Source organism: Euprymna scolopes, chromosome 2 (genome assembly GCF_053919585.1).
Source record: "Euprymna scolopes isolate OS-2025 chromosome 2, ASM5391958v1, whole genome shotgun sequence".
Taxonomy (NCBI): Eukaryota; Metazoa; Mollusca; class Cephalopoda; order Sepiida; family Sepiolidae; genus Euprymna; species Euprymna scolopes.
The window spans coordinates 127,273,242-127,299,556 of record NC_136483.1 but is presented as its reverse complement, the minus strand read 5'-3'; the positions used below and the strand labels follow the sequence as shown (position 1 = coordinate 127,299,556).

Here is a 26,315-nt window from a genome sequence, read left to right as displayed (position 1 = left end):
GGGGTGCAACTCCGTAAATTATTTCTGTTGTAAATTTGTCTTTTTCTTTTTTTTTTACGGAGAGTTTGGTATGCGAGATATATATCTATATATATACAAAAAAAAAAGGAAAAAGAGAAGAAAGACTTAGAAATCTCTCTATATATATTATCATCTTTTGAAATTTGTACATATTACCTATTCATTCTTTGATTCTGTTCATTATATATAAAATAAAAAGATAAATAAAAAAAAGAATATATATGTGTTGAATCGGTTGTCTTTTCATGTTAAAATATATACTGAAATTTCTCTGACCTACCATTTCTTACAGCGCTAGAACAGCTGATTGCTCAATACTGTAATGATATCGCCTTTCGTTTCAGCTATTTTTATATGGACCCTTTCATCTCGGTTTCCTGATCCAACTTTTGTATGCACTCATGCATGCGCATAGCAATCGATTGATAAAGCGGGCGCCATTATTCAGTTCCTTTCTTACAACCAAACACACGTGTTCCTGTCTTATTATTACACATACATGCTTAACACTGCATGACATGGTGGCAAGCGGTATTATCAAACAACACACAATCTTATAATGTCACAGAAAGTAAGAAAAAAAAAAAACAAAAAAAAAAACGATTATTTTTAATTTCTCACACGCTGAATGAATTTTTTTATTTTCTAATTTCTAACCTCCCATGCTACACAAATTGCCTGTACCTTTTTTTCATCACACTTTCTTATCATCATGGCCACAATTTCATTACAAGTCCCTAGTTTTGATTGGGGCTCGACATGTATCGCCGAATCATTCAAACTATTCCGACAACGAATGGAACTTTACTTCACCGTCAAAGCGACAAAATACGAGGATTAAGTCCCTCTAATACTTCTTGTGACTGGCGAAGAAGGTTTACGCCAGTATAATAGTTGGTCGATGTCGGATGACGATCGCAAGGATCCACAAATAATATTTTCTGCATTTTTGGAGCAGCTAGAACCGGCAACAAATCACCGCGTTTGTAGACTGGAACTTGGAAAATACCAGCAGAGACCAAATGAAACAACAGACATCTTCATCAACAGATGTCGACTGTTGGCAAAGAAATGTGATTTCAGTGCCGACGAATTAAACGAACGCCTCGTCGAGTTACTAATTGCCAGCACACCTATACCCGAACTGCAAAAGGAACTGTTAAACAAACCGAAGGGTTACAGAATCGAGGAAGCTGTTAGATTAGCCCGTTCACACGAAGCTTCAGCAGTTTATGTCAACCAGCTCCACCAGTTACAGGAATCACCACAGATAGCCGCAATAAGCCATGGTACACACCAGTGGCAAGGGATTGACCGAGAACGCGGCCAAACCTGCAAAAATTGTGGACGCAGTCACCGTTTTGGCAAAGAACACTGCCCTGCCAAAAATGATATATGCCACACATGTGGCAAAACAGGTCACTGGGCTACAGTATGCATCTCAGAGAAGCACAAAACCAAGAGACAACAAGGAAGGCCCTGGCATAACAGTCATAATCAACAATGGGAGTTTGGCAAGAAAATAAACAGCATTGCCAAACACGACGACCAAGCCATGACTGACACAGGCACGGCAATGGAGAACCTCACCTTTAGCTCCATCACAACCAACAGCGGAAAGCCAGCAAACATGGAAGATCCACAAAATGAAGCATTTGTTGATCTAAGCATCAAGATAAAGGCCCACCCAGGCACTCATACCTTCAAGCTCGAAGTAGATACAGGGGCACAAGCAAATACATTGCCTATCCGCATATTCTGCAACATGTACCCTAGCAGTATAGACGAAGATGGAAACCCAATGCCCGGATCACTCACCTCAACACAATTTATGTTAACAGCCTACAACAATACTAGGATAAACTGTTATGGCACCACAACTTTTAGGTGCAAGTATAAAAACTCCCCATGGCTGGATACCCAATTCTATGTGGTTGATGTACCAGGAGCAGCCATATTGGGCATGCCAACATCTGTGGCTTTTAGAGTAGTGACAATGAACTGTGCCATCTCAGCCCAACACCAACCCATCAATAGTGTAGCTGACCTAATGCACATATACCCTGAGAGATTTGACCGTATTGGTGAATTTCAGAACAACCACAAGCTTGTTGTCAACCCCAATGTACCATGCCACATAGACCCACCGAGAAGGACACCTATAGCCATGCGCGAAAAAATCAAATCGGAACTCAACAAGATGGAATCGCAAGGAGTCATTCGCCGCATCAACGAACCTACAAACTGGGTAAGCTCTCTCACTTATGTCACCAAACGTGACAACACAATTAGGGTTTGCTTAGACCCACGAGCGCTAAACAAAGCTCTCATACGGCCATACCATCAAATTCCAACAGTCGAGGAGCTCAACTACCGATTTGCGGGAGCAAAATTTTTCTCAAAGTTGGATGCTAAGTCTGGGTACTGGTCTATAAAGCTCGACCCTGAAAGTCAGCCACTAACAACTTTAGAAACACCATTTGGAAGATATTGTTTTGAACGACTGCCATTCGGTTTGTGTGTCAGTCAGGACATCTACCAACTCGAGATGGACAGAATACTCGAGAAGTGCACTGGTACTTGTGGTATAGCTGACGATATCACCATATATGGCTCGACAGAGCAGGAACATGACGAAAACCTAAGACGTTTCATGGAGGTCGCTACCGAAGAAGGCCTTACCTTGAACTCGGAGAAGTGCAAGATCAAATGCCGTGAAATATCTTTTTTTGGAAACCTGTACACACACACCGGACTAAAACCAGACCCGGCGAAGGTACGTGACCTACAGAAAATACCTGAACCACATAACAAGACGGAACTACAACAATTCTTGGGTATGATGACATACCTGTCTCGTTTTGTCAAGGACTTCAGTTCCAAGACAGCAGTGTTGCGTGGCCTATTACGCAAGGACTTTGCTTTCCAGTGGAAACCACACCATCAGGAAGCTTTCAAAAAGATAAAAAGTGAAGTATCTGAAACGTCCCTGCTCCACTATTTTGACCCTAGAAAACCGATATGCACGCACTGTGATGCGAGTTTACATGGAATCGGTGCAGCTCTGCTACAACCAGATGAGGAGGGCAATATATCGCCGGTCACCTATGCAAGCAACAGCCTCACACAGACAGAACAGAGATACGCATGTATCGAACGTGAGCTACTGGCCATCGTGTTTGGTACACAGAGGTTCCACACATACCTCTATGGCCACCATTTCCAAGTCGTCACTGACCACAAACCCCTCACTATGATCATCGACAAACCGCTCACCTCAGCCCCGGCATGTCTGCAAAGAATGCTAATAAAACTCCAAGGATACAACTTCAGGCTCACATATAACAAGGGATCTGACAACCTCTTGGCTGATGGATTATCGCGCCTACCACTACCTTGCAATGCGGACCCTATCGAACTTGATGTCTGGGTTGATACAGTTCGTTTTTCTACTAATTACATCGAACAGCTAAGACAGTGTACGACAGCGGATCCTCTGCTTAACCAGCTGAGAGAGACCATCATCACGGGATGGCCAGAGACAATCAAGCAGCTGCCCACTGACATTACAGTGTTCTGGGGCCTAAGAGATCAGCTCTCAATTGACAACAAATCGTCATCCCCCAGACATTACAAAAAGACATATTAGAACAACTACATGCTGCTCATTTAGGACAAGAGAAAACAAAACTCCTTGCCAAGGACACTGTTCATTGGGTAAACATAAACAAAGACATTGAACAGTTCACAAAGTCATGCAGTATCTGTCAACAGCATCAGCCCTCCCAAATGCAAGAGCCGCTAATGCAACATGACATCCCAACAAAGCCATGGGACATAGTTGGCACAGACCTGTTTGATCTCCACGGAAGTTAATGGTTGATCATAGCTGATCAAAGTATCCTATAGTCAAACGCCTACCTGATCATTCACCAAGCAGTGTCATAGTGAACATCACACACCAAATCTTCTCAGAGTTTGGCATACCATCAAAGATAGTCAGCGATAACGGACCACACTTTTCAAGTCATCTCTACCGCGAATTCGCCAAAGAATGGGGCTTCCATCATGAGACCACGTCACCTCGGAGACCACAAGGGAATGGCTTCATAGAACGTCAAATAAGGACTATCAAGAATATTCTCAAGAAAGCCAAACAGTCGGGAACAACTCCTGAGATCGCACTGCTGCACTGGCGCTGCACCCCAATTTCAAGTGTCATACCAAGCCCTGCACAACTACTCATGGGTAGACGAATCCAATCTCCACTGATCACCAAAATCAGAAACGACAACCATGATAAGATATACATTGCATTCCAACAACGCCAGCAGAACCAAAAGAGGTATTTTGACCGACATGCACTAAAGGAAGATCTACCACCCCTATACCATGGTCAACGGGTAAGGGTACAGAATCCTGTGTCTGGAAGCTGGGACCTAGCGACTGTAGTATCCCAGGTAGATGGTCACCGCTCCTATCTCCTGGAGAATGTCAATGTGTGGCACTATTTCTTTGTGCCACTGTTTCTAACACACTCTGTAGCATGGACGAGTGGTAATTTGGCCATGAGCGTAGAGATACAAAGAAATCCCTTCCCATAATTCCCTTGCTATCTTTCTGTCTCTTTCCTGCACGACCACCATGAAGTGAAGACGAATATTCTGTCTCTCCGTAAATGGGGGAAGCACCCCCTCCCTCAATACTAGTTAGGTTAGTTAGCTTTGAAAAGCCGATTATCCAGTTTTTTAATTGTTATTTGTAAAATAAAATAGTTAGTTATACCTTATGTATATTACAATTGTGTCGCGTGTCGTCTTTCTTGTGTCTGCCATAAATGTCTCCATACATGTCTTAAGTCGAAAGGCGACCCTGAGGACAAAGAGATGAAGATTCCCACCAGAATGCCACCAGGGTGAAGAGATCATCTTGAGAAAAGAAAGGAGCCACACTCAGATCCAACATCTCAGGTATGATTTTCTTCTTGCTACACAGACCCTAATGACTGGCCCATCTTCATATCTTCATGAGACCGCTTTAAGACATTTACTATAACACGTCTGTCGGTCACACCTCAGTGACCGGCTGATAGTGGTATAAATGGGCATGTGCTGCGAAGAAACCGACAACACATAGGAGGTATTCCAGTGACGCCTACCCCACAAATGTCGCAAGACCTTCCCAACACAGCTCCACAAAAATGTGCGACGTCTGTGGATCCACTTGTGTGTGCATCCCCAAACATATCAAATGACACTCAAAAATGTACCCGTAGCGGTAGGGTGGTACGACCACCATCAAAAATGAACTTGTGATGAGCAAACACTCATAACCTCCCAGCAAGCATCTCATGGGGCAGAATAATCCCCTGCTTCGCTGCAGCTGTTCAGGCAGTCTACCCTGAACCAGTCTCTCCATTTTCTTTGTTTTGTTTTACATGCATAAGTCATCTTTGTTTTCAGAGAAAGGGAGATGTAATGATATCGCCTTTCGCTTCAGCTATTTTTATATGGACCCTTTCATCTCGGTTTCCTGATCCAACTTTTGTATGCACTCACGCATGCACATAGCAATCGATCAATAAAGCGGGCGCCATTATTCAGTTCCTTTCTTACAACCAAACACATGTGTTCCTGTCTTATTATTACACATACATGCTTAACACGGCATGACAAATACATCCATTCATTCATCTGACATCTATTTTATAAAACCACAAGCCTAGAGTCCGTGTTTTAAGTCGAGAAGAGCAGATAATTGTTACCCCCATTTAAAATGCTCTTTTTGGCAGAGGAAGTCAACAAAATACGGGCTGGCACATAGCTTCTCGCATTCTTCCACGCAACCTGAGGAAATTATTTTTTTTTTTAAATTAATTTATCACGATCAGATAGCAAAGCTAATCTCAGAAGGGGCACATCACACTCAACCCCAGGAAAAATTCTACTTCACCACCCATACATGAGGCTCTAACAAGTATAATGAATCCAGGTCAGAGTGAACCTGGGAAGACTGCTAATTAATGGCTAACTCCATACCCATCAAGCTCCCAATTTGAGGCCTATAGCATGCTTAGTAACAATAATGCTTTAATAAAGATACACTTTAGTCCTAAGTTATGAAATTAAAGTTAAAATAGCTTATCACTATTGGGTAAGATCACCTGTATAGAAAATTCAATATATTCTTTTGTTTCTATAGATGAACAAACAGAACAAATACAAATTGCAAAAATAAGTCGTTTATAGCTCAAGCTCTATTTCATTTTATTAACGTGTCTAAAAAGTTCTTTTGATTTTCTATCATCGGCTTTATTTACATTGAAAAACCAAAACGAAAATAGCTGAAAAGTATAAAGCAAACTTACTTTGCAAACTGGCTAAGCCGAGGTCAGTTGTTTGGACTTTGGATGGAACAAGATGTGGTAAGTGGGTGTAACGATAGCCAAAACCACAACCCTGAAGAAAAGAAAAGAAAAAATATTTAAATCTGCCTTTCCTAAACTTTTGGAAACATTTTGATAATTCTGAAATGACAATTCTGAAAACAATACTACCCATGTTCAAAACTGTCCCTTTTGAGGACATTAGCAGGTTTGTTGCCATTACAAGTAATAGTCTGTTACATCAAAACAGGTGTTCCTGTCAGTTACAGACAAATCCATGTTAAGTAGGAAATAGTAAGAATGGAATCTCAAAAAACAAAAACATATTCATTTGGGAGAGGAGGTAGTAGCAAAACTGAAATAAAGCACACGAGACATAAGAGAAACATATAAATAGGCCAAAGTTTTATAAGGGTCTTATTTCTCCATATTGTATGAAGTATTCCCAAAGTCATACTACGGAAACACTAATAATTTAAACTCAAAAACTATTTATCTCATCAGGCTAAAATTTTGCATAATTGTAGTAACTATTATCAAAAAACATCAAATTTGGAAAAATTAAAACTTTGACCGTTGCTCAATTTTTCAAAGTCAAGGGAAATGAGCCAAATCTACACCTTTAACCTAGATATCCCAAAATTAAATCAGTTTGACCGCTTTGATGATAATTCTACTTTTGGTGCTTATGTATCGATTTTCTCCTATGCCTACTCATATTGGCTGAATGATAACAAGTTCCTAAAAAAAAAAATTAAAACTATATTAAAAAAACGCTTGATTTAGTGGCATTGAATTTTTTTTACTGATATATTTGCATTGTTTCATTCTTCTTTGTTTTTTATTGTGTTTTTATTGATTTTTAGAGTTTTTCATGTTTTTTTTTTCAGTTTATTTGATTTTTTCAAATTGTAAAAAATATATCACAAAATTTTCTCTTGTCATCATTTTGCTGCTGTCATAACTTGTTCCCAGACTTTACAGAAAAAAGTCGCAGTGTATGCATTGTCTTACACATTTTTCAACATGTGATTCCACTGCACTCCTTGTGTATGCATTGTCTTATACATTTTTTTCACATATTATTATTATCAGCTCAAACTTGTTCGATTATATTTTTCATCCTTATAATAAAATGTTTTTTTCTATTTCATTAAAACTTATAGCTTTCTATGCACAATCTGCATGTGATCTGCTTTGACATTTTACCAATTCCTGATGTGTACTTTAAAAAAATGCAGTCTAATTTTAGAAATACTAATAAAATAATTATGAATTAACTTCCAACTTACATGTTGAAATCTTTCATTTCCGCAATAACTTGATTACATAGAAATTCAAAACTTTAATCTATTAAAGATGATTTTGTAAATAAATAATAAGGTGTACTCACCTTCCAGATACGAACTAAAATCCAATTGGTTTGTGCCCATGACCGATTGTCATAAGGTGCAATTAATGAATACATCATAGTCTTCTTGCTGCAAAAAATTAAAAAAAAAAAAAAATAAATAAATAAAAAAGACAAATAAAAAAATAAAATGCATAATCTACAAAAAGCATGATTAAAAAAACGAATGATTAAAAAAAATAAAATTAATGTTTAAAAAAATAAAGAACGATTTAAAAAAATATGAATGATTTAGAAATTAAACTGATTAATTAAAAAAAAAATAAACAAATGATTTAAAAATATAATTCGAATGATTTAAAAAATATAACACATGATTTAAAAAAATAAAACAAATGATTTAATGAAAAATAAAAGATTTAAAAAATAGAAACAATGATTACAATAATTTAATAAATATAAAACAAATGATTTTTAAAAAGTGATTCAAAAAGTAAAACAAATGATTTATTAAAAATAAAATGAATGATTTAATAAAAATAAAATAAATGATTTAATAAAAATAAAATAAATGATTTAATAAAAATAAAATAAATGATTTAATAAAAATAAAATAAGTGATTTAATAAAAAGTAAAACAAATGATTTAATAAAAATAAATGATTTAATAAAAATAAAATAAATGATTTAATAAAAATAAAATAAGTGATTTAATAAAAAGTAAAACAAATGATTTAATAAAAATAAAACAAATGATTTAATAAAAATAAACTAATGATTTAATAAAAATAAAATAAATGATTTAATAAAAATAAAATAAATGATTTATTAAAAATAAAATAAATGATTTAATAAAAATAAAATGAATGATTTAATAAAAATAAAATAAATGATTTAATAAAAATAAAACAAATGATTTAATAAAAATAAAACAAATGATTTAATAAAAATAAAATAAATGATTTAATAAAAATAAAATAAATGATTTAATAAAAATAAAATAAATGATTTAATAAAAATAAAATGAATGATTTAATAAAAATAAAATGAATGATTTAATAAAAAGTAAAACAAATGATTTAATAAAAATAAAACAAATGATTTAATAAAAATAAAATAAATGATTTAATAAAAATAAAACAAATGATTTAATAAAAATAAAACAAATGATTTAATAAAAATAAAATAAATGATTTAATAAAAATAAAACAAATGATTTAATAAAAATAAAACAAATGATTTAATAAAAATAAAATAAATGATTTAATCAAAAATAAAATAAATGATTTAATAAAAATAAAATAAATGATTTAATAAAAATAAAACAAATGATTTAATAAAAATAAATGATTTAATAAAAATAAAATAAATGATTTAATAAAAATAAAATAAATGATTTAATAAAAATAAAATAAATGATTTAATAAAAATAAAACAAATGATTTAATAAAAATAAAACAAATGATTTAATAAAAATAAAATAAATGATTTAATAAAAATAAAATAAATGATTTAATAAAAATAAAATAAATGATTTAATAAAAATAAAACAAATGATTTAATAAAAACAAATGATTTAATAAAAATAAAATAAATGATTTAATAAAAATAAAATAAATGATTTAATAAAAATAAAATAAATGATTTAATAAAAATAAAACAAATGATTTAATAAAAATAAAATGAATGATTTAATAAAAATAAAATGAATGATTTAATAAAAAGTAAAACAAATGATTTAATAAAAATAAAACAAATGATTTAATAAAAATAAAATAAATGATTTAATAAAAATAAAATGAATGATTTAATAAAAAGTAAAACAAATGATTTAATAAAAATAAAATAAATGATTTAATAAAAATAAAATAAATGATTTAATAAAAATAAAATAAATGATTTATTAAAAATAAAATAAATGATTTAATAAAAATAAAATGAATGATTTAATAAAAAGTAAAACAAATGATTTAATAAAAATAAAATAAATGATTTAATAAAAATAAAATAAATGATTTAATAAAAATAAAACTAATGATTTAATAAAAATAAAATAAATGATTTAATAAAAATAAAATAAATGATTTAATAAAAATAAAATGAATGATTTAATAAAAATAAAATAAATGATTTAATAAAAATAAAATAAATGATTTAATAAAAATAAAATAAATGATTTATTAAAAATAAAATAAATGATTTAATAAAAATAAAATAAATGATTTAATAAAAATAAAATAAATGATTTAATAAAAATAAAATAAATGATTTAATAAATATAAAATAAATGATTTAATAAAAATAAATTGAATGATTTAATAAAAATAAAACAAATGATTTAATAAAAATAAAATAAATGATTTAATAAAAATAAAATAAATGATTTATTAAAAATAAAATAAATTATTTAATAAAAATAAACTAATGATTTAATAAAAATAAAATAAATGATTTAATAAAAATAAAATAAATGATTTAAAAAAAATAAAATAAATGATTTAATAAAAATAAAATAAATGATTTAATAAAAATAAAATAAATGATTTATTAAAAATAAAATAAATGATTTATTAAAAATAAAATGAATGATTTAATAAAAATAAAATAAATGATTTAATAAAATAAAACTAATGATTTAATAAAATAAAACTAATGATTTAATAAAATAAAACTAATGATTTAATACAATTAAAACAAAGGATTTAATAAAAAGAAAACAAAGGATTTAATAAAAAGAAAACAAAGGATTTAATAAAAAGAAAACAAAGGATTTAATAAGAAAACAAAGGATTTAATAAAAATAAAACAAAGGATTTAATACTTTAACAAAAATAATAATTTAATAAAAATAAAACATTTAAAAAAAAAAACCATACTATATATATATATATATATATATATATATATATATAAATTCGTGTTCCTGTTTGTTTGTTCACATCTTGATTAATATATACAAAAGGTGCATTACTTTACTCTTTCACTTATTTATATATATATATATGTGTTCGATATATATATATATATATATATATATATATATATACTAGTGGGGGGGGTACCCAGCGTTGCTCGGGTGTTTGGAGGTGTGTGTGGTTTTGGGTAAATCAAAACTCGGGTTGGGGGGGGGGGGTAAAATAAGTTTTGGTAGGTAAGTATGAGGATCGACCTCAAACCCTTGAGGCAAAGTTGGAAATTAAAGTGTGAAAAAAAAAAAATGCGACGTTAACCATTGGGCCACCGCGAAATACTAACGGAAACATGTCGGAATTTATTTATTTAAGTATTAAAATCGTAATTGACACATGTCCGCAATAAAAGTTAACTCTGCTGCTTCTATTTGACCTCATCAATGATGTCAAATAGAAGTCACGGAGTTAACTTTTGCTGCGGGACTGCGTTTGGGTTTGTTTACCCCACTTTGACTAGCTTTTTCCCCAAGATGTTGGGAAGAGGGAAACCAGCTCCCCATTGTCCAGACTCAATAGCAATTGTCTGATATAAGGAGTTTGGCCCCACATTGATCAAAGTTGGTTGCTTCTGGACGTTTCCCGGTGCAATTGCCGGGAACAGTGCCTTAGTTTCGCTTTTTATACGAAAAAGCTGAACGAACACAAGACGGGCTGAAATAGCAACAATTTTGTAAAAATCGAAGTAAATAAATCTAGAGGCAACCCGCGTTCCCAAATCCTAGATATTATTATCTAGGGGGTATATAAACAGTTCTAAGCGATAGTACCCCCCCCCCCCCGGGACTCTCGGCGAAAAAAGTCTATGCGAGAAATACATAAAATGACCACACACATTTTGCCTTTTATATATATAGATAATATATATATAGTACTAGCGGGGGTACCCTGGCGTTGCTCGGGTGTTTGGAGGTGTAAAAGAAAAAAAAAAGTGTTAGTAGGCAGGTAGGCTCGAACCCGTGAAGCAGTGACACAAAGGCGGAAAAGAAAGTAAAAGAAAACGACATTTTACCACTACGCTACGAGGCCATAGGAAGTGAAAAGCGTTCAAAAAGTTGACTTGCTAAATGAATACGCAGGTGCAGAAATAAAAGTTGGCTGAAGGACAGTTCAGCTTTCTGCTGTTTCATTTATTGGTTTCCCTATGATGTTGGGGAAACCAAGCGCCCCAGAAAAAAGGGGAGCTCTCAAATGAATAGCAATTGTCTGATATGAAAGGTATTTCCCATATTGATCGAAGCTGATTGCCTTCAAAGGCCAGTGAGCTGATTTGATTCGATTCAGTTGCATTTTATTTACACAAAAAGAACAAACACTGAAACAAGGTTTCTTTAAAAACTTGCTCAAAATAAATGTAGAGATGATGACCGTTCGCAAATCTAGAGAGTATATAAAAAGTTCTCCAAAATAATAAACTGTGTGTGGCTGTTTTGCCTTTTATCTAGCAGGGGTGACCGACATTGCTCAGAGTGTTTGGAGGTGTAAGAGAACAAGCAGGCAGGTTCGAACCCGTGACATGAAGGCTGAAAACCTGAAATCTTACCGCTGCGCTACTATGACAAAGGAAGTGAAAATTTAGCGATGTCAATCAAAAGCTGTTGACTCACTGATAATTAGGTCAGGAGTCAGCGAAGTAATGAAAGTTTTCAGTTTTCTCTTATAGTATTTATTTTCTTCACCACAAGATCATTCCCAGCTCCCAGGTGTCCAAATGAATAGCAATTGTCTGATATGAGGGGTTTTCCACACAGTGATCAAAGCTAATTGCTTTCTGGACGTTCCCAGCACAAAGCCGGAAAACTGCCTTCGCTTTCGTTAGTTTTGCTTTTTTATATGAAAAACACAAACAAACGCATGAGAAGGCAGAATAGCAGTAATTTTATAAAATAAAAATCGCTCAAATAAAAGATAGACACAACGTCCTTTTGTAAATCACATATATCTAGGGAGTATATAAAAAGTTGTAACACGTAGTAACCCCTCCGAGTACCCCCCCCCCAGCCTTTGCCGGACACGCAAAAAAAGTGCACACACACATTTTCGCTTTTATATAATAGACTAGCGGGGGGTACCTGGTGATGCCTAGGTGTTTGTAGGTGTGTGTATAGGGGGGGGGGGTAAGTAATAACCCTGTTAAAAAAATTGGAAAAACCAAAACAAAAAAAAAACAACGAAAAAAAATCAGAAAAAAAAAATTAGAAAAAAAAGTGCAAACTTAATATAACAATGTTGTGTGTGTAGGGGTGGATGGGGGTAAACGAAAGAATAAGCGAAAGAAAAAACCCTGGTGTTTAGAGGTGTAAAAGAAAATAAAAGTTTTGGTTGGAAGGTAGGCTTGAACCTGAAGCCTCGAGGCTAAGGCAGAAAAAAAAGAAACCTCAACGTGTTACGCGTACGCCAAAGACAAAATGAAACGTTTAAAAAACCAGCACGTTAAACTAACGTGAACGTTTTCTAGGTCAAACATGATGTCATGGTCGCAGTAGTCGTGGAAAAGACAAATGAAGGAACGATTTTTGGCTACACCCTTCCTGTACAAAACTGGTGATCTTAGGGTGAAGGAATTAATGTTTTTAGCCAATTTTTCGATATTTGTCGGGCGAAGGTTCAAGCTTTAAAATGATACCTATCTAGCGAAAATCCGTGGCCTGTGTCGAAAGTTTTTGCGAGACATACAAACACACAAACATACATACACACATTTTCGCTTTTATATATACAGACTAGTGGGGCTACCCGGCGTTGCTCAGGACCGTATAAACAATGAGAAAATTGAATTTGATTTTGAATATATTTGTTATTCTTAGGAGTGAGGAATTTTTAATGTCTATATATCATTTGCTATTTCAAGCAAAAGGATATTTTACCTAGCTAGGATGGGTATTAGACGTATGATATAATTGTATCTTACCTAGGGTAGATAATTTACAGCATGTATATGAAATAATTTTACCTTTGCAAGGACGGTGAATATGCAACACATATTTAAAATAATTTTACCTTTGCAAGGACGGCGAATATACAACACATATTTAAAATAATTTTACCTACACTAAGAACGGTAATTTAAATACATATATGAAACAATTTCACATACTTTTTGACCCAAAACGGACATGACTCTCTCCAACCCAACCCCCAAAAGAGAACTTAAAATTAACCCAACCCTCAAAAGAGAACTTAAAATTAACATAATCATGCTTCTTTCTACCCACCTCTCCAACTCTCACATCATGCCCGGATGATAACATAAAAAATTCAAATAAATATAGATCACCCCCCCCCCCCCTAGAAACTGGCCTAGTAAACCTTCATAGTAAACCAACAATATATATGCATTAATCTAATTTTGAGATAGTAAACTGTTTTAGCCATATCCGGAATCGACTTCACAAATAAAGTAATTTTGAGATAGAAAATTGTTTAAGCCATTTCTGGAACAAACTTTATCTTTTACCAGCCTCATTTAATCCAGAGTGACGGTGATTATTCTCATTCAATATGGGGCAATGCCAGGAATTCTGCTAATAAATATTTCAATCAATATCCTTAAATCAGGGCGACACCAGGGATATTGCTAGTATATTTTCTCACCTATCTCATTCAATCTTGAGCAATGCTGGGTATTCTGCTAGTGTATATGTGCAGCCATCTTATACAATCCCGAGTGACGCCAAGTATTGGTCTAATCTGTATTTGTACCTATCTTATTCAATCCCACGCGATGCCAGGTATTCTGTTAGTATTTATTTGAACCTGCCTCATAAAATTTTGGGTGATGCCTGGTATTCTGCTTCTATATATTTTCACCTATCTCATTCAATCCAGAGCGATGCAGGGTATTCTGCTAATATATATTTCCACGTATCTCATTCGATCCCAAGTGATGCCGGATATTTTGTTAGTATATATTCTAACCTACATTATTCAATCCAGGGCAACGCTGGGTATTCTGCTAGTATATATCTCCATCAATCTCCTTAAATCTTAGGCAACGCAAGGAATTCTGCTAGTATATATTTCATTCAATCCCAGACAATGCCAGTGATTCTGCTAGTATATATTTGCATCCATGTCATTAAATCCCAGGCACCCGTGTATTCTGCTAGCATACATTTGCATGTATCTCATTCAATACTGGGTTACTGCGGGTATTCTGCTAGTATATATTTGTATCTATCTAATAAAATTTTTCATGATTTACCCACATTATCACTCTGCTCTTACTAAAATAAAAACTGTCATACATTGTCTGGGCTGTTTATTTCATTACACAATTCACCAATAAAGTAATTCACATTTCATTATTTTGCATAATTCTTGGATATGTTACTAATTTCTACCATCATTTTTATGATTTAACCCACATTATCGCCCCCTATTACTAAAATAATAATTTTGAGACATTATCTGGGCTGTTTATTTCATTAAAAACACACCAATCATATAACTCACATTTCATAATTTTTCATTATTCTTGAATATGTTACTAATTTCGAGAATCATTTCTCATGATTTAACCTACATTATTGCCCCCTCTTACTAAGACAATAACTTGGACACATTCATTAGGCTGTTTATTTCAATTTATTTGCAAAAACACTAATCAAATAAGTCGCATTTCATCATTTTTACATTACAAACACACCAATCAATAGTCATGTTTACTCGTAAACGGTTTCTGCGATTTCCAGGACTGTCTTCATATCCCTCACCACACCATTAAACATATATATGAAATATTCCCAAGTAGTTACCCATCTGATAATGACCAAGTTCATTGTTGCTTAACTTTGGTGATCTACATAAAGCATTTTGTATTCTCCAGTAGTCACACATCTAATAATGACCTCACACATTGTTGCTTAACTTCAGTGATCTGGCCAGGCTCATTGTTGCTTAACTTTGCTAAGCTACATAAAGCATTTTGCATTCCCAAGTAGTCACCCATTTGAGAATGACCAAGACAATGTTGCTTAACTTTGGTGATCTATATAAAGCATTTTTTTATCCCAAAATAGTTACCCAACCTATAATAACCAAGCTAATTGTTGCTAAACTTTGGTGATCTATAAAAGCATTTTGTAATCCCAAGTAGTTACCCATCTAATAATCACCAAGCCCATTGTTGCTTAACTTTCGTTATCTACATAAAGCATAATGTATTCCCAAGTAGTCACCCATCTGATAATGACCACACTCATGTTGCTTAACTTTGGTAATCTACATAAAGAATTTTGTATTCCAAGCAGTCACCCATGTGATAATGACGAAGCTAATTGTTACTTAACTTTTGTGATCTACATATAGCATTCTGTATTTCCAAGTAGTCACCCATCTGATAATGACCAAGCTTTTTGTTGCTTAATATTGGTGATCTACATAAAACATTCTGTATTCCCAAGTAGTCACCCATCTAATAATGAGCAAGCTCATTGTTGCTTAACATTGATGATCTACATAAAGAATTTTGTATACCCAATTGTCACCCATCAAATATTGACCAAGCTAATTGTTGCTTAACTTTTGTTATCTACTTAAAGAATTTTGTATTCCCTAGTAGTCACCCCTCTTATAATGACAAAGCTCATTGTTGCTTAACTTTAGTGATCTACATAAAGCATTTTGTATTCCCAAGTAGTCACCCATCTGATAATGACCAGGTTTATTGTTGCTTAACTTTGATAAACTACATACAGAAATTTGTATTCCCAAGTAGTCACCCGTTTTAGAATGACCATGACAAAGTTGCTTAACTTTGGTGATTGATATAAAGTATTTTGTATTCCCAAATAGTTACCCATCCTTTAATAACCAAGCTAATTGTTGTTTTACTTTGATGATCTGAATAAGCATTTGGTAATTCCAAGTAGTTACCCATCTAATAATCACCAAGCCAATAACTTTTCTTATCTACAAAAAAAGAATTATGTATTCCTACTTAGTCACCCATCTGATAATGACCCAGTTCATTGTTGTTTAACTTTGGTTATCTACAAAAAGTATTTTGTATTCCAAAGTAATTACCTATCTGATAATTACCAAGCTCATTGTTGCGTAATTTTGGTTTTCTACATAAAGCATTTTGTATTCCCAAGTAGTCACTCATCTGATAATGGCCAATCTCATTGTTACTTACCTTTGATAAGCTACATAAAGCATTTTGTATTCCCAAGTAGTCACTCATCTGATAATGGCCAATCTCATTGTTACTTACCTTTGATAAGCTACATAAAGCATTTTGTATTCCCAAGTAGTCACTCATCTGATAATGGCCAATCTCATTGTTACTTACCTTTGATAAGCTACATAAAGCATTTTGTATTCCCAAGTAGTCACTCATCTGATAATGGCCAATCTCATTGTTACTTACCTTTGATAAGCTACATAAAGCATTTTGTATTCCCAAGTAGTCACTCATCTGATAATGGCCAATCTCATTGTTACTTACCTTTGATAAGCTACATAAAGCATTTTGTATTCCCAAATAGTTACCTAATTGAGAATGACCAAGACAATGTTGCTTAACTTTTACTAAAATAATAATGTTGAGACTGGGCTTTTTATTTCATTAAAAACACACCATCATATAACTTACATTTCATAATTTTTCATTTTGAATATGTTACTAATTTCGACAATCATTTCTCATGATTTAACCTACAGTATTGCCCCCTCTTACTAAAATAATAACTTTGACACATTGTTTGGGCTGTTTATTTTATTTCAAACACACTAATCAAATAAGTCGCATTTCATCATTTTTACAGGCTCAATGTTGCTTAACTTTGGTGATCTATATAAAGCATTTGGTGTTCCGAAGTAGTTATCCATCTGATAATGGCCAGGCCCCATGTTGTTTAACTTTGGTCATCTACATGAAGCATTTGGTGTTCCCAAGTAGTCACCCATCTGATAATGACGAAGCTAATTGTTGCTTAACTTTTGTGATCTACAAAAAGCATTTAGTATCCCCAAGTAGTTACACATCTAATAATGACCGGGCTCCATGTTGCTTTACTTTGGTGATTTACATAAAGCATTTAGTGTTCCAAAGTTGTTACCCACCTGTTTATGACCACGCCCCATGTTGCTTAACTTTGGTGATTTACATAAAGCATTTGTTGTTCCCAAGTAGTCACCCATCTAATAATGACCAAGCTCATTTTTGCATACCTTTGGTGATTCTGTATTATGAAGTATTAACTCATCTAATAATGACCAAGCTCATTGTTGCTTAACTTTGGATATCTACATACACAATTTTGTATTCCAAAGTAGTCACCCATCTAATAATGAGCAACTTACATCCAAGAGAAGTCACTCGCATATTATAACAATGATTTTATATTATTTTAATTGTATTCGACAATAAAGCTACATAAATGGGAGGTCACTTGCATATCATAACAATGGCTGTATATTATTCTAATGGTGTTCGACAACGAAGCTACATCCAAGGGAGGTCACTCACATATTATAACAATGGCTGTATATTATTCTAATGGTATTCGACAATGAAGCTACATCTAAGGGAGGTCACTCACATGTTATAACAATGGTTGCATAAAGAGGGCTTTCCTGTGGCCACAGTCCTAGTTGAAGAAAGGTCAGCTAATGGTCTACTTGTGTTGCATGTCTGATACCCTGCATAACCTCTTGTTCAGCCCCCACTCACCTAACTGAAACTCTTTAAAAACATGATGACAGTACAATCAAAAAATAAGTTTAAACCAGGCCTAGGGACAAACAAATCCAACTTGCCTCCTCCCTTGAGACTTGCATTCACTAACATCCGTGGGCTTAGAACTAATTTAGCTGATGCTGAAGCATTTCTCCTAACAAATACCCCGGATATCTTAGCACTAAGCGAGACTAACCTACACTCCTCCATCCCCTCTAACTACTTTAACATACCTGGCTATGTCCCACTCTGCCGTAAGGACTCTGACAGACATATGCATGGACTTGGAGTCTACATTCGTAACACCCTCCCCCTGACTAGAGAAATAAACCTAGAATCGGACGATCAAGCCTTTATGTGCTTTAGACTAAACATACAACATAACATTAGCTACTTTTATTTTCTCTACCGCTCTCCCTCGACCCAGGACTGCACCATAATAAACAAAGTCTCTGACAGCATAGACACAGCACTCTCCCTCGACACTAGCGCACAAGTACATATATTTGGTGATTTTAATGTTCACCACAAAAACTGGCTTGGATTCTCTATTCACACAGATGCAGCGGGCAGCTCAACACATAGTTTTGCTATATCTCACTCCCTATCACAAATGGTTACTTTTCCAACCCGTTTCCCTGACCAGCAAGAACAACACGCATCACTTCTAGATCTGTTTCTGACCACAGTTCCCGAGGATTGTATAACAAATGCTGACAGCCCACTCGGGAACGCTGACCATGCAGTGATAATAGAAAAAATTGCCCTAAATTCTAGACCCAAAACTGAAGAGCCAGTGCTCAAAACAACGAGATATTATAAAAAGGCTGACTGGGAAGCCATCAGAGATCTTATCAGAGATGCCCCATGGGGAAATATTTTTTCTCTTCCTGCTGAACAGTGCGCAAATGAGACCACTGAATGGTTCAAAACAGCAATTGAAGCACATGTTCCCATGCGGAAATTTTATAGCAAGCGCCATTCTCCCCAATGGTTTACTTCGACTTGCGCAACTGCCATTGCTCAAAGGCAGCATGCATACCACAGATTTAAACAACATAAGTCCAGTTCAAACAAACAGAAGTATATAGAAGCTAGAAGTAACGTTAAGAAAGAAATAGCAACAGCTAAGAGAGAATTTACTGAAACCACTAAAAAACGCATTGAAGCACAAAAATTAGGAAATCATGACTTCTGAAAAATCTACAACAGTGTAGTAAATAATGGGCAATTACAATTCCCCCACACACCAACAATCATGAGGTTGTTTGCTCAGCAATCGACAAGGCTAATATGCTTGCCAGCCGGTTTGCCTCAAACTCCATACTAGATGATCAAAAAATCAACCCTGCTCAGGTACACGCTATCATAAAAAATCTTGATACTTCAAAAGCATGTGGACCTGATCTCATCCCAGCTGTGCTATTAAAAAAGTGCTCAGACGAAGTAGCTCCAGTTCTCTCCAAACTCTACAACAAATGCCTTTATGGATCATGCTTTCCGGGCTGTTGGAAAACTGCTTCTTTGGTACCAGTATTCAAGAATTCTGGCGAAAGAACTGACCCATCAAATTATCGCCCCATTAGCCTCCTCCCACTTTTCGCCAAAATATTTGAGACCATAATTAACCACGCTCTAGTCCGGCACCTTACAGATGCTAAACTTCTGACTGACAAACAATATGGATTTAGACAAGCCCGTTCCACAGCAGACATCCTCACTGTAATCTCTGAACGTATATACCATTCACTGGACAAAGCGGGGGAGGGCAGAGTGGTAGCTCTAGATATATCTAAGGCTTTTGACAGGGTATGGCATGAGGGTCTCCTCAGGAAAATTAAATCATACGATATCACTGGTAGAATACTTAGCATAATTAAATCCTTCTTAGATAAGAGAAAAATCCAGGTTGTCCTCGACGGTTGTACATCTAAACAGTGTAATATAAATGCGGGAGTGCCTCAGGGGTCAATCCTTGGGCCTCTATTTTTCCTAATATTTATTAATGACCTCCCCGACAAAACTGCCTCTGAGATGGGTATATATGCTGATGACACTACATTCTATAACAGGCATGACAGGAAAACAAATGAACACATAACTAAAGAAATGGCAAAAACACTAGAGGATGACCTCCAATCTGTAGTGGAATGGGGACATAAATGGATGGTCACATTCAATGCTGCCAAGACTAAACTGGTTTCCTTCAATAATTACAAGAAACCTTCTCTGCCACCAATAGCAATGGGCAGTGACTCCCTGTCTGAGAGTACATCTTTCAAACTGCTTGGCCTAACGTTCACAGGAAACATGAGTTGGAACAATTATATTGAAGACATTGCCAGGGCCGCTGCGAAAAAGGTAGGCTCTCTCTACCGTGCTAGAAAACTACTGACACCTGAAAGTATCCTGTACCTCTATAAGGCCACCATTCACCTATGTATGGAGTATTGTTGTCACATTTGGGCTGGTGCATCTGCTGCTAGTCTCTCGCTCCTAGACAAGGTTCAAAAGAGAGTCGCCAATCTGATAGGCCCTGAACTCGCATCTAAGCTTCAGCCTCTGTCCCATTGACGAAACGTTGCATCCCTCTGCCTGTTCTATAAGTATTTTAATGGTGAATGCTCTGACGAACTGCAGACACTTGTGCCCCCCCCCCCGACATAGACACCTTCGACAAACCCGACAGGCAGCTAAATCCCATCCCCACATAGTAGAGATCCCTAGATGTAAAAGATCTTTCTACTCCAGTAGTTTCTTCCCCAGAACCGCTAGACTCTGGAATTCCATTCCAGGTCCTTACTTCCCTAACTGTACTGACATGCAGAAGTTCAAGTGTAACTTGAACCGACATCTTGCTGCCCAAATCTCAACAATTGCTGCCCCTGATAGTAGCCCCCTACACCAAAGTGGCAATGTGCATTGTTTCGGGTGAAAATGTAATAAAAAAATTTTTTTTAAATACTGCGCGAGCACCTTCAAAATTGTCAAATCAGACATATACTGCACAAGCACCTTCAAAATTTTTCAAATCGGATCTATACTACATAAGCACTTTCAAAATTGTCAAATCTGACCTATACTGCACAAGCACCTTCAAAATTGTCAAATCGGTCATACTGCATAAGCACCTTCAAAATTGTCAAATCAGACTTATACAGCACAAATACCTTCACAATTTTTTAAAAAGGACCTATACTGCACAAGCACTTTCAAAATTGTAAAATCGGACCTATTCTGCAAAAGCACCTTCAAAATGTTTCAAATCAGACTTATTCTGCACAAGCACATTCCAAATTTTTACAAATCGGACCTAAAGCACATTTAAAATTTTTATAAATCCGATCTATACTGGACAAGCACCTTCAAAATTGTTAAATCGGACCTATACTGCACAAACACCTTTCAAAATTGTCAAATCGGGCCTATACTGCACAAGCACCTTCAAAATTGTCAAATGGGACCTATACTGGACAAGCACCTTCAAAATTGTCAAATCGGACCTATACTGCACGATCACGTTCACAATTTTTCAAATCGAACCTATACTGCACAAGCACCTTCAACATTGTCAAATCGGACCTATACTGCACAAGTAACTTCAAAATTGTCAAATCAGACCTATACTGCACAAGCACTTTTAAAATTTATTTAAATTATTTAAATTGAATTCCTTAGTATAGTATCAGTCTCAGCATTAAACTGACTTTAATCCTCATTATCCTTAACTCAGGATTATATACGAGGCGCATGCAATAAGTAATGCCTGACCCACTTCCCATAGCAGTAGACCAACACACAGTTGGCACAGTTATTAGTTTTTCTCTACATAGGAACCATCCCGAGTTATGTATTTCTTCTATCGTTTGATGCAGCTCTGGAGACCGTTTTTATAGAACACTCCAGGTTGGTCGTCCAACCACGATGTGACTTCAGAAATCAAGGCTGCATCATCTGGGAAACGCTTTCTTTTTTTTTTTTTTTAATGGAGAGTAGAAAACGCATTGTGGATGCGTTATCGGCAGCTCCTGTTACTCCTGCTTCTTCTTATTTGTCCCTCAGTCCTCATTTTTTAATGAGTGATTTTTCTGACAAAGGGAGAAGAAATAGCTGTTTTCTAGGTTGGCAGTATTTTGCGCGAACAGTTGGCAGAGATGGCGGAAATTTTCTGCTTCTATGTCTATCCTTGTAGCCATGTCACTAGTAAGGGTGCTGGAGGTAAACGTTTTGTCTGGGCTGACGTTATCCGCCTGATAGTCAGGGACCCGAACCTTGGATTAACCACTAAGGAGGCTGTCCTATCAGCAGGTGCAAAATACTGGGGCTGCTGTATTGCCATTTGGTGAATAGATTCTGGACCATGCAGTAGCTTCTGGTGGGGCCTCTCGATGCCATACTAGTGGGTAATTGTTACGGCTTTACCTTCTCATTAGCTACAAATAAAAAAAATTTAAAAAATTCTTTGTGTCTTTTTCTCTTTTAGTTTCCCCTCTCTGTCCTGCTCTAAGTAAATCTGACGACCTAGTCCACAAATTCCAAAATTTCATTATGACAAGTCAAGAAAAAATACACGATTAAACCCGGTTCTCCAACTACCATGTCTCCTTCTCCAACATCAGGGGTCTACGTTCTAACCTTCCAGAGGTTGAAACCCAATTACAGGAGACTAAACCAGACCTTTTATTTTTAAGTGAAACTGGCATTGGACAGGCTATTTCCCTAGAAGAGTTCGCAATTAAAGGATACTCTAACTTAACTTCTAAATCTGACCCCCAAGATCGCCATGGGCATGGAATATGTGGCTATATTAAAGATAGCTTTCCATGTGGTAGGGACATCTCCAGGGAAGATCCTAACTTACCCTATATGTGCTTCCGGGTTGCTTTAGCTCACACTGCTGCATTTATATTTACTCTCTATCGCCCCCAGAACAGCGGAGTTACTATCTTTAAAAGCATATCTGAAAAAATTGACCAAGTCCTATCTGCTTATCCTTCAGCTAACATTCACGTATGTGAAGACTTCAATGTTCACAACGTCGAATTGTTTACCCACGCAAACAAGACCGATGATGAGGGGAGGTTCTGTCATGATTTCTCCATTGCCTATGACCTCACTCAGATTGTTCAGGAACCCACCCGTGTGCCCGACAATGACAGCCAGTATGCGAGCCTACTAGACCTTTTTCTCACAACTTGCCCTGGACTATGTTCAGTTTCTGTTCTGTCGCCTCTTGGATCTTCCAACCACTCTGTTGTATCAATTAAGATAAAAATGAAATGTAATATGTCCCCAGACGTACCTCTCCATCGTACAGTATATCGATACACTAAGGCTGACTGGGATAGCTTCCGTACATTTATATCTGATCTACCTCTGCATTCCATGTTTTAAAAGGATGCATCCTCTATAGTATTAGACCTGATGGAATGGTTAATTGTAGGTATTGACCGTTTCATACCCTCAAAAAAGTTTCAGCAAAAACCTAACAGCCAGCCATGGTTCTCTCCAGAATGTGCTGCTGACATTGCGCACAGAAATCACTTTTTCCACTGCTTCCAACGTAATAGATGTATGGAAACTAAAGCCACTTTCAGGACTGCCAGCAACCATTGTAAGAAAGTAATAAAGAACGCAAGAGAGTTGTATGCTCAATCTGTTAAGTCCAAAGTAGCTGAGCAGCCGCTTGGTTCCCACCAGTTTTGGCAAATAGCAAACAGAATCCTGAACAGAAGCGCGTGCTCCATCCCAACTATTATCAATGGACCTGAGGTAATCTCGTCAGCATCAAACAAAGCCAAACTCTTTGTCAAGAACTTTGCAGCTAATTCTACCCTTTGCGACCAAGGCCACCAACCCCCAATATTTTCTCCTGTATCAGAAAACACGCTATGTGATATACGTATATCTGTACGTGATGTTGCCAAGCTAATCAAAAACCTTGATTCCAGTAAAGCAACTGGCCCTGACGGTATTCCAATTATAGTACTCAAAAAACTTCTTCGAATTCAAGTGGTCCTATCTTTTCTCTCACCCCTCCCAGTAAACAGTTAGGATATCATATTGTTACTAATGTAAAAAAAGAAAATGGCCGTATATTTTGTTTTGTTAACATGCCGACTCGTTCTTTACGCGATTTTTGAAATGTTACAAATAAGCACTCAGCATGCAGATTCATTCACTTGATTTTTGGAATATGACATCTTGTCTCAATGATAATCGATAAATATAAATTATGCATCTTTTTTTAATAGGAGATAAGGTTCGGTAGACAATAACGCTACATAATACAGTTACTTGGTCTTTTGGCTAAGATCAAAGTGTAGAATCTGTTCTTAGAATTCCAGCTGTCTTATCCTTCGGCTTCCTCCCTTAGCATAGAATTAGGTCATAGTGTTACTAATATTAAAAAGAATATGGCCGTTTTTTTTGTGAAAACATAGGCATCAGTCGTCCCATGCGAAATATTTTTAAGCATAATTTTTTTGTTTCCTCATCATTTTTGCTTATTATTTTTCGTTTAAGTCTCGTATCTAACTATTTTTAACCTGCTAATAACTTTGGTAACATTTTCATGACGTGTAATATTTTCATTTGTATGATACTTGCATTTTTACCGATAAGAATCTCTTATCAGTTATGCAATGTTTTGTATACAGACTGCCATTACAGCTTTTTGATGTCAGATCACGTGACATGACTCAGCGTTCTTTCAAGTACGTATAAATATCATTAGATTATTACTTTATGACTACATAAATACATAGTAAAACGAAAAAATGTCACTTTTTGCCCCCCCCCCTGCAGAAAAACGTTCAGCTGACCAACTTAGATTTGATCATTTGGGCCAAAAATTCGATATTTGTCGTCCGGAGGGTCAGGCTTTAATACCAAATTTGTGAACTTTTTTGTGTCTGTCGAAAATTTTTGAGCGGACATGCAAACACACATACATACATTTTCGCTTTTATATATATATAGATTATTCTTGCAAAATATACAATTAAGAGGCCATCTCAGTTGCATATTGCATTAAAGAAAATCCATTTTACTAAATAGCGGTATTTTAGTTAATGTTTCTAGCAAGAGACTTGTTTTAAGTGTTCTCTTTAAAATTATTATTTAATAAACTTTAAATAACAATTCCCTTGATAATATATTTATTTGGAATTATTTCCGACAGCAACTTTTTTTAAAGACGTAGGGTTATTTCCCCTTAGAAATTTATTATATTATTTTATTTCATAAAGAGTTTGTTCTTTTTATGTTTCAAATATAAAAATAACAAACTGTTCATGAAATAAAATAATTTGGTAATCTCAATAAGTTTCTAGCTTGAAAGAATAATTTCGTGTAGACAGAAAAATGTTTTTTTTTGTTTTTTTTTAAATATTCAAATAAAAAAACACTTACTAATAAACGGAAAAGGTTTCATTTGTTTGTTTTTATTATTCTTAGAAAAGACTATACAGAAACTTTGACCGCTTCGAATTCAAACTTAAGCCACACTTTTAGAAATAACCCTCCTCCTCAAAAAAAAAATTAAAAAATTCGAAAAAGCCCTATCTCTAAAAAAAAAAAAGAAAAGCAAATCTAAAATTTCCTTTAAGAAAAAAAAAAACCCAGTGAAAAAAGTGCCTTTACAAAAAATAAAAAAAAAAAAACGCATATTATGCACACATTAATGTTTATAAAGTTATTTTTTCAGGTTCATAAATCATAAGACTTCTTAGAACAGTGGGCAAAAGAGATTCCGCATTACCTTTTCCCTTAATTCGCATTTCAGGTTCGAGCCTTCCTACTTGGCTATTTTTTTAATTAATTTTTTTTTTTGCAGTGGTTCGGGCACTCGCTGGTATTTTATTGAAACAAAAGTTGTTTGATTTATTTTTACTTATTTATTTT

The 26,315-nt window shown here is 34.9% G+C and overlaps 1 protein-coding gene across 3 annotated transcripts in view; it reads right to left on the bottom strand.

Moving 5' to 3' along the window:
* The window catches only part of LOC145295982 (E3 ubiquitin-protein ligase RNF123-like), a 911,347-nt gene that overhangs the window by 249,144 nt on the left and 635,888 nt on the right, over positions 1 to 26,315 (bottom strand). For all 3 annotated transcript variants that reach the window (XM_080141948.1, XM_080141929.1, XM_080141938.1), the window contains 2 exons: positions 7,800 to 7,887; positions 6,389 to 6,479 (listed from right to left, as the gene is read on the bottom strand). In XM_080141948.1, the coding sequence (XP_079998074.1) occupies positions 6,389 to 6,479; positions 7,800 to 7,887 (179 nt within the window). The remainder of the gene's footprint in view (positions 1 to 6,388; positions 6,480 to 7,799; positions 7,888 to 26,315) is intronic.